The following is a 10,604-nucleotide window of genomic DNA, read 5'->3' as shown; positions in this document are numbered from 1 at the left end:
ATGAGTTTGAAAGAGGTGTCCATATATGGATGGCTATAGGCTTTTTGTTTCAAATGATCTTATATTTTCAAATATTTTTCCCTTCACTTACAAAAAAGCTGAGCACACGTGTTAGAAGTGAAACTTCTTCAGCAAGATTCAAAGATACTTAAATTGTCGCTTTAACTCCCAACGCGCCTATTAGAAGTTTCACTTCAAAAACTTATTGTATTTATTTGTCTCGGTATGTGTGTCCCCAAAAATGATATGGAAAGGTCTTGCTTTCTGAGGAGAAAGAAATGATCAGGTTACTAGGGGACCATTTTTCTTGGCTTTTATTTCATTTCTATACGAGTATTTAAGTTGGCAATGAGTACAAACTTGTATTGTATTTCCTTTGTTTCACTGAATACAAAAAATTTTGGATCATAATGAAACTGAATATTCTAATATTTTAGTTTTATAGTGCTAATTAGTTGGCTATATTCTATTTTACTGAAGTGATGTTATTTATTTTGTCTATGATGTAAGAAGCTGGAAATATAAAACCTTATTTCTAAACTTGCAACTAGGTATTTAGTTTTAATAAAACAACACTATCACCCAAATCGCATTATACACTATTTATTTCACAATAATTTATTTACTTATCAATATCGGCTTACAATTAGTGCCTTGAAAGGGGCGGCTGATGGCGTGGCGCCGTCCACGTGAATCAACGATGGCAGAGGCTGCCCTGGCACAGGCAGTAGAGAAAACCTCTGCAGAACAGATGTGGTAAATATGAAAATGTTGCACTTCGCCAGAACGTCTCCCAGACAGCGGTGCTTTGCCAGACCGAACGGGAAGTAATGGTCTGGTAAGGAGATCTTGCCATTGGATATAAAACGCTCCGGCTTGAATTCGTAAGGGTCAGGGTACAGGTTCTCGTCCATCAGGATATTCGTATAGTTCGAGACTACCATTGTATCCTGGAATAAATTGGGTTGTTAGTTTGTGCAACGGCTATTTATGTAATATGTTATCGTTATAAAGTTTTTGTTGGAAATTAGAGGTGCGTTTGCTGTTTATTTAAGTTTTTTTTTTACAATATAGTAGGTATAATAATATGTTACCGCGTTTAATTTAATGATAAAATTATATTTTAAAAGTAAATCAATTGATTATGTAACTTAATTAATTATTTTAATAATAATCAATTGGATAAAAGTATTAACAATCATTTAATTATCAAGTAATAATAATATTTCGTCATATTCAAAATAACGATCAAAACAACACAAATAACACCTGCACGACTCACACAGTCACACCACTCGAATAGTTGTTTTGATCGTCCTATATAATAACGGTCGTCTGCAGTTGCGAAATGCGAGTCATTCTTGTCTTGACTTTGGTCGAGTAAAGATGTCTTAGAAATATTATATCAGTATTTAATTACGTAATACAACCACGCTCTAACATATAGATCGAAGGTTTTCAAATAGAAGACGATTCAGAATTGCTTCGTGTAGCTGAATAAGTGTTTGGGTTACATACTGAGAAAATATTTAGTACTAGATTTCCGCTCGCGGTTTCACCCGCGTTGTCCAGCCAATGTCTTATTCTGGGTCTTCAGCTACCTACATACCAAATGCCATTGTAATCGTAAATCGGTTCGGTAGTGAAAGACTATCGACTATCGGTTACGTGAAAGAATATCAAATATCCGTCCATCCATGCATCCATGCATCCTCACAAACTTGCGTGTTTATAATACATATTTGTAGGATTTACCTTGGGAATTCTGTATCCAGCGAGTGTGGTATCTTTCAGAGCGCGGTGGGGAACACCAAATGTCCTTCCCATGAAGTGACGAACGCATTCATGAACAATAGCTTCATTGTATGGCAAGCTAAAAGTAAAAAATACAGTTCAGTACATGATATTAACGTTAAGAAGACGATCTTTACACATTGATTTGATTAAACAAGATGCATTTTAAATAATTTGAATAGATACGAATAACTTTATGTCAATTAAATAATTATATACGAGTCTCTTTAGATCTATCCAATAAGCGTTACTTACTTCACTTTATCTTCTAGAGTAGGTGCACGGTCCCTACCGACGACCCTGTCGAGTTCCTCCTGTGCCTTCTTCTGTGCTTCTTGGTTCCGGACCAAGTAGCTAAAACAGAAGCTCATGCTTTTGCTCGTAGTTTCTGTGCCGGCCATAAACATGTCCATGCACATAGCTACAAGCTGGCCCTCTGAATATGTCATCTTCTCCCCTGGCTGATTCAAAACTCGAATATAAACGTCCATGAAGTCTTTATCTTCGACGTTTGGATCAAACCGCGCCTTGTGTTTATTAATCTCGTCCCGGAGAAACTCCCAAATTCTCTCATGAGTCATGACGAAATTCGAGTAACCAGACGCTTTCGGGGCTACCACACTGAGTATAGGAAAGTGACTAAAAGTGCATCCAACCATGTCGATAGCAGCGAACAAATCGAATAAGAGTTGTTGGAGCAGTACCATCTCTGGATCGCTTGGTTCATAACGAATCCCAGCCATCATCGTCCACAAAGTATTCAAAATGTATGTGTTGAAGAAGTTGTGCATGTATATTTCAGCGCAGCCTTTCTCTCCCATCGCTTTGAATACGTCTTTAACGACGTGGCTCGCTTCTAACTGCGATATTTCCAACATGCCCCGTCTACCGAAGCCGAACTCTTTCAAATGTTTTATAAGGAACCTTCTTTGTTCCTTCCATAGTTCCCCATCTGTGAGCAGCACTCCTTTCCTCTCTCCCCAGGTCCGCGTTTGGTAGAATATACCCTTTGGCCGACCATCAAAGTCTTCGTGATAAAGCATTTCTTTATTCGCTTCAAGGCTGTTTACTATGACGATCCGATCTTTTCCGATTTTAATGCCCACTATGGAGCTGTCTGGAGTATACATATCGGATAATATCTGGATACATTTGTATAAATAACCGCTTTTCTCGCGGATTTTCTGTATTTCATACGCACAGCCTAGTATTGGAAACCATTTCGGACCGGGAGGAAATTTCTTTGGTTTCACTGTGTCCAAATATAGTATTAAAACAATTATCGCAGCAATTACAACTACTGTTAACCACATCTGAAACAAAAATAATTTACTAAGCAAATTTTATCTTTTGTTAATGAAATACTACTAAACTTCAAAAAATTAGCGCTGCGTCTAATTTATAGACGTAGCCGAGGTAAAGCTGAGGGGTCTCCCTTTCTGTACCACGCTGTTACATTTTAGTTTTAAGTTGTTTTTTCTTTTCTTTATTTACATTTTTTTATTAATTGTTTAGTATTTAGTCATTGTTTTTGTTTGAATAGTGTAGTATATGAATAAACGTTTTCTTTCTTTAAACCGTACTTAAATCGTGATTTAATCACCAAAACGACGCAATGTTAACTCTATTCCAGCTTTAATAGCAAAACGGACTAAAAATTGCATCTGATGGTCATTGAAAGAAGTGAATAATTCCCGGGAATCTGTATAGAACTGTCAATGGAATTTCACAATGGTTCCCCGCTCGGCTTTTAGCAATATCTCGATTTCAAACCTTCTTATTGGCTTTTGGGGGTCGGACCCGCTTCAACCAGATTCTGGTATTGAAAAAACAAGATAGAGTTCAATCTTTTGAAATACGCTGAAATGTCGGCTTGGCTGCAGTTATTCGGAAATTGGTAATTTTAACGGCGTTTAGACTTCAGTTCAGATGGTTTTCAAAAATGAGATTGAATGGGATTTTGGATCAAATTTGTAATTACTAATTTAATGTATCGCAAGTGTATTCATTAATCAAAAAACTTATTATAAAACTCATAAAACATAAAGTGAATAAAATAATATTGATCGCATTGCATTAAACAGCGGAAAAGATGATATTGCTTTACCTATTGATTTTATTTAGAGAATAGAAGAACGAAAGTTTAAATTTTAATTTTTCATTTGAATCATGCAAAAATTCAATGTCAATGTTTTGTTTTTATCTCGCCTCAATCAAAAGAAAATCAACCGTATTCAATAAAACTACAACCTTAGCTACAACTTGACCACAACCAATATAATATCAAATGCTTATTCTGCATACAACGAACAGATGGATATTGGATGTAATCTTAAATCATTTACTTAATAATCTAAGGATGTAATGAACAAATTTCCTTGTACGTTACAGATAGATAATTGCATGATTACCTCATATTAAATTTGATAGCCTAATCAATTTCGATTGTATTATGTATAAACTAGCTGCGTCCCGCGGTTTCAATTGCTAGAAAAGCGGAGAACCATTTTCATACCCTTTTAAAATCTTTACAGATTGAATATAGAAATTTATGTATTTCAAAAACTGAAGAGGTTGATTTTTACGAGTAGATTCGTAGAACGGATAAAATAGTTAAAAAAATCTAGGGTTCATCTGTTTTTCTTTTTTTAATTAAGTATAGTAGGTATGGACAAGAAAGTTTTATATTATTCACTTAAACACACAACACTATTGCACAATTATTTAATGTAGTTACACTAATACTATAAAGTGAATAGATTTGATTATGTGTTTCTTTCTCGGAAATTATATAATAAATAGCCTCCGAAACAGTTAGATCAATTTGGAAAATTCTTTCACCGGCCGAAAGCATTGTACCTGAGTGACACCTCTTTTATATGTTCTGTGCTTTATATACCTACTCTAATGCTATATTATATTATACTCTAATGATATATTATAAGTACTCTAATGATCCAAACAGAGCCGGGACAATCGGCTAGTATATTACATTTATAATGAAATGGAGTTGACAAGGCTTGAAGTAAACATGTAAACTGTAATTATACGCTTGAAATCCTGATAAGCTAGTAACTGGCTTACTGGCATGATTAAGTATGGCAAAGACTAGTATAGTTTGCAAAATTACTGTATATATTTGTATGATTTTAACAAAATACTTCGGAATATGAGAAAATCTTTTCACGAAAATAAACAATCAAAAATGTCAAGCCGGTGTTGGTAATGCAACTATAGTATAGGCATTAACTTTCACGTAATTACTTAAAATGAACCAAAAATAAGACTGATGAAAATACTAGTAAATTACTTACGATTTTCACAATAATAATATTTCAACACAAGAAACACTTCTCTCCCACGTGGGGTCACGTGATCACGGTACACATACAAACTATAATCATTATGTATTTAGTGTTTTATGGTCTTATTTTATATGCGAATATTATGCATTTAACTAAATAAGTTTCAAAGAGATTTATTCATTATAATATTATTTAATGTTTCCGAAGCTAGTGGGGGTCACGGACAGACAGACGATCCGTATTTCTATTCTGCATTTGGTATTTATAACGATACTGTTGCAGCAGTGTATGAAAATATAATGAACAAAAATTAATGTTGAGGTGTGCATAATTCGCTTGACTTAACGCGATCCTAATTAAAAACTGAGTTTGAAGTGAAACCGCGAACAAAATAGTGAATATTTTTAATGACTGAACCCCGATATTTTTTAACCCCGTTCGCTTGGCTTGGGGTTTATTGTGTTCAATTTTATAATTATGTTATAATATTATTTAGTATTATAAAATCTCGCTTTAAAGTGTATCTTTCGTAGGAGAAAGTCGAATAAAATCTGAAGAATAGTAGTTTCTTTCGATTTCATATTTTACTTTTCCGTAATGTCGTATAAGTAAAGATTTCATTGCAATTCATTCCTTTTCAAAATGTATGTCATTTTATTTAAACATTTGGTTGGAATAAAGTTTTGAATTTGGAAAATTAGGCTTAAATTTTAATATGATGATGTCTCATGCTATTTAATTACCATTAGTTTCTGAGTCTCACTAAAAACGAGATTCATTATTTAGAAGACTATTAAAGATCTCAAATGAATGCATGAAGTAAAATTTTTGTATGAAAATTTCACTTTTACGTCTGCATTTAAAATTGAATGCCACTCACAATGCACCGTGTATTTATTGCGTTAGACAAGAGGTAATGAAATCAAATCTCGCAAAGCGTCTGACGTCAAATCCTAAGCAGTAGGTATACTCGTATTTTGTTGTTATTTTGCTCCTATTATTTGAACAGAAGTATTCGCTTAAATTTTAAATATTAATTTAGACGAATGTCTAGTGGTCGTTAGTCGTAGGGCACGTAATGGTCATACAAAAAATAATTATCTTTATATTTTTGTACTAGTTCGTACATCGTTCATTAGTCATGTTTGTAAAATATAACTACCTACCATGTATACCTTAATACCTACTGTTATAAACTAAAAAAGTATTCAACTGATTTTGGACATTCGTTCATGAGTTTAAAAAGATACATTAGGTATCCCTGAGTGACAAGGGTTCTTTTTTTTTAGTTTTCATCCCGGGAAAAATTATGTGTGTCTGGGATTTGCTATATTTACCTATTTTAAGAAGATAAATAGGTACATATTCATCATGTAGAAAAATATATTTTAAATGTATAGATAGTTATAAAATGTACCGTATTAAAAAGATAACATTTATTATAGTTAAGTATTTCAAATTGCAAATGGTTTTTAAATAAAGTAACCTGTCAATATTAACCACCTTAAGATGAACCTTATTGCGACGACTAATAATAAAATCATTCCTTGTTAAGCCGACGACATGAAATTATTATCCAAATTTAATTTATAAGATTCAAGCTTGATAATTCAAAATGATTTTGATGAGAATGTGAAATTAAAATATTATTTGTAGCGTAATATTTTTAGACTTTGACATCAAAGTGTTACATAAATTTATCGATTATAAAAATAAAACGCAAACCGTGTAAAATATAAAAATAACATTTAATATAGTTACTTATTAGAAAGAAAATTCTAAAAATAACTTTTAATTATTAATATTATTTCCAAAATTTTATTTACTAAATATTTCGCTTTTTTACCGCTTGGTTGCCTGGCAGAGATCACTGCTTAGTGATAAGGCCGCCGATTGTACTACATCTTTCTTGTACCATATTTTCTTCTTATTGTTTCCTATTATTAAGTGATTGTATTACAATAAAGTGTAATAAATAAATAAATAAATAAATATTATAGGGAAAATTATTTTTGTTCAGTGTTTGGGAAGATGATTTAACGAGGAAATCTCTAGGTACATAGTATAAAACAAAGTCACTTTCTCTGTCCCTGTGTATGCTTAAATCTTTACGGAATTTGATTCTGATAAATAGTGATTCAAGAGGAAGCTTTTAGTATATAATTAATTAGGTTTTAGACAAAACGTGCGAAGCCGCGGGCGGAGAGCTAGTAAAGAATATATCATGCATACCTACGTATGTAACAAATATAACTTCGATCATTAATAATTTAATAGTATAAAAGTATTCGTTTGTTTGTACGGGCTGATCTCAAGAACAATGATTCGAGTCAAAAATTCCTATTGAGTTTAATGGTCCATATATGGAGGAAAGGTCATAATCTATATCTATTTTTAATTTTTACGTAAAGTTTGACATGGATGAAACCGCGGGGCACAGCTACAAAATAATCGCGAAAAAAACATTTTTGTTAAAATCTTGCCCCTTCAAACCATTCTCAACAACTTATTTATAACCACGACCAATGTATAGTCTATGGTTTATAAAGTTTGAATTAAATTTTGATTTACAACTTGGCCCCTATTAGGTACATAAGCGTCGCCATACATCACACAGGTCTACATTAACTGGTCCCCTAGTAATTTCAAATGCGAACTGAGGGTCATCAATTCGCCACAAACATAGGATATTTTATTGCAATAAAATCGTCAAACATGATATTAACCTACTTTCTTTTGCATATTAAAAAAATATAGCAACGTTTGCGCTTGAATGCGCCAAAGAAAGTTACACATAACGAAATATTTGTATAAGAACCGGTTACGTTCATATTACGGCTTTGTTATTTGTGACGATGTTTATATAATCACTTTTAATTAAGTATCTGTATTACTGAAACATATTTTGTATCGATTAAAAACAAGGTTTTTGTGTTACCTACATTGAAGCAATACTTATTCGCATTTTCTTTATTATCTATATTCTATGTCATATAATGCGTATATTTTATGTTTAAAATTTTAACTGAAAATATATAGGATTCATATTTTCACCTGCATGCACATAATAATAATACATACCTATATAATATATTTAAAAATGAGGTCACTTATAAATATTTTGAATGTAACAGTCATTTTATTAATGTTATAACATATAACATTATAGTAATGATAACCAATCTGATTAATACAAATATGGACCAAAATTAAAACAATAACAAAATTCGCCGGTGCAAAAATTACCAAAAATTAAATACTTATTAAAAAATTATCGCTCAGCTACTATTCTACACAAAATTAGCAACAATCAATAAAAATGTAACGCATTACAACAGAACGTATGTAATCGATTTACCTTAACTTTCACTGAAACCGGAAAGCGGCACTGTCAAATGCGGTATGAAAACCAGAATCACAACATAACCTAAGAGCTATGCAAGTCAATGTAAACTGACGGATAAATTCGACTCGTGTTCAAGTAATTTTGCGGGTGGGGACCGCAAAAGGGGGGGATTGCGGGCCACTTCGTTATTTATGGAAAACCAGTTTCATCCTAAATGTATTGGGGTTCATTTGTAAAGTATGACAAGGAAGGGTCGAATATCCTTGGCGGAGTGACGGCTAATCACTATCCCGATATCACTGTGTCACTCGATACTGTTGACGAGTTATTACTCGCTAGTGTGATGTAAAATATGAATTGTGAAGTTGCTATGGACTACGTAAACAAGCGGCTGCAAATAATAGTATTTTTAACAGCATTAATTGTCCTGAAATAATATCGTTGACGATGGGAATCATTTTAATTTTATGTGTGTTTAACGATTTAAAATAGATGAAGTTATGAATGAAAACGACATTTTTTTCTCACCGAGAAATTAAAAAGAATAATGATTGTTTATATATAATACATTTATATAAAGACTATATGAGCTTATTTTGAAAATGCATAAATGTTATAACCCTTCCATAAAATAAAAGCAAATCTTCTACTCGGTAAAACTTACTAATTGAAAGGCGTGAAATGTTTAATCTGAGCAAACGTAGCAAAACGAGTCAATTTATTTGAATTTCATAAACATCGGATTGTTATAAATTGTTCAACACTTTCAGAGCGTTGTGAAATAACTAGATGTATCAAACTTGTGGAATGTTCGTTGAATCATCGCCTAGATGAAGGAGCAATTTAGTCATACTTTATACATTGATATCTGAGTTTGTGCTATGAAATTATTTGCTTATTTAAACCAATTTGATAACACAGCAATCAAATTGGCTTGTTCTTGATGAAATTGTATCTCAATTTGCAAAACATTATTCAAATGATAACTAGATGCAACAAGATCCTCGAAAAGCAAGTTGTCGGTTTGTAAACTGTCAGTTTCGGTTCCTCTACGGTCCTGTCTGTCTTTCCTAAAGATTGCACTTGTGTTTGATTGTGCTCTAAAATATAATTTCCGCTGCTCTGATGATTAACCTATATATGTAGATTGACCGCTGTGATCTATTAATGCAGCATATTACTATTATTGGAGCTTTATTAAAAACTGAACCAATGAACTCTATAGGTTATACATATACGTATATATAACTTTTATATTTATATAACCTTGCAGTGTAGTATAATGGATTAAAAACTCATGAGTGACACACATTCAAATTCCTTGCCCCGCAAAGACAAAAGCACACTCTTTCGTTGGTCATATCGTGAGCCTAAATTTCTCACAAATACAAGCATATCGAAGAAAATTATATGGAAACATCTCTGTTTACTATCAACTGCCAGTACCATAATAAATTAATATTTGTAAACATAATAATAGACTTGACAGCGAGGTACGAATGCGGCCCCGTTTGCCAAATGCAGTAGCTCATATTAAGCTCTTTAGTTATCATTGAGATTGTTCAAAGCAAAGGAAACCGAGATAATTATTTAGTTCTAAACTAAAGTTAGTTTGTATGGAGCATATTTAATAATATGCGTAGTTATGTTCACCGTTATTGTGTAAAGCGGATTCATGTTGAATGTTTGTGTTCGTATTGTGATAGTATGAAAGCTTCATTTATATTTCATGTGGTTATACTATTTGTTGAAATTGTTAGCAACTTTATCACTGAATAAAAGACTTACAGCATTTAAGAGGATACTAAAAAATATGAAAATGTTTATCTCACTTAACTATCCAAAACAATGCGCCTGCGACAATAGTCAAGCAAAACCTCAATTGCGTGAATTGTAAATATTTTCATCGTTCACAATTTCGTGCTATTATTTTAATAACTGCCTATAGTTCTGCCTAGAGTTCATTTTTCAAGTGGGCTTTCACGGTTAATTTCGAAACTACAAGAGCCTCATTGAAATATATTATACCGAAAACATCAAATAAATTTGTACATTTTTGAAGAATTATCGAGTCGACTGCAAAGTTATTAATTTTACACGAAAATAGTAAACAAATTTCTACCGGCCACAATATAATATTTTTTTTTATTCAAAATCAC

The 10,604-nt window shown here is 32.4% G+C and overlaps 1 protein-coding gene across 1 annotated transcript; it reads right to left on the bottom strand.

The window, feature by feature from the left end:
* Positions 1-578: 578 nt before the first annotated feature.
* Positions 579-8,617, bottom strand: Cyp303a1 (Probable cytochrome P450 303a1). The gene is made up of 4 exons (XM_090105603.1): positions 8,458-8,617; positions 2,050-3,107; positions 1,756-1,873; positions 579-950 (listed from the first exon to the last, which is right to left on the bottom strand). Exons 2-4 carry the CDS (start codon positions 3,105-3,107, stop codon positions 630-632), a joined length of 1,497 nt encoding a protein of 498 aa, XP_089961729.1. The 5' UTR covers positions 8,458-8,617; the 3' UTR covers positions 579-629.
* Between the last annotated feature and the right edge of the window lie 1,987 nt (positions 8,618-10,604).

Source organism: Colias eurytheme, chromosome 1 (assembly GCF_061535395.1).
Source record: "Colias eurytheme isolate Ceu_HAF_F1 chromosome 1, ilColEury1 Martin Lab GWU primary, whole genome shotgun sequence".
Classification (NCBI taxonomy): Eukaryota; Metazoa; Arthropoda; class Insecta; order Lepidoptera; family Pieridae; genus Colias; species Colias eurytheme.
The sequence above is the reverse complement of the archived record's forward strand: the minus strand, read 5'-3'. Positions and strand labels throughout refer to the sequence as shown.

Bases quoted from the DNA above. Each gene is read 5' to 3' on its own strand.
- Cyp303a1 (XM_090105603.1), bottom strand. From the start codon at position 3,107: ATGTGGTTAACAGTAGTTGTAATTGCTGCGATAATTGTTTTAATACTA. The intron at 1,874-2,049 runs GTAAGTAACGCT...TTTTACTTTTAG, and splicing joins ACTCTAGAAGATAAAGTGAA to CTTGCCATACAATGAAGCTA. The intron at 951-1,755 runs GTAAATCCTACA...AATTTATTCCAG, and splicing joins CTGGATACAGAATTCCCAAG to GATACAATGGTAGTCTCGAA.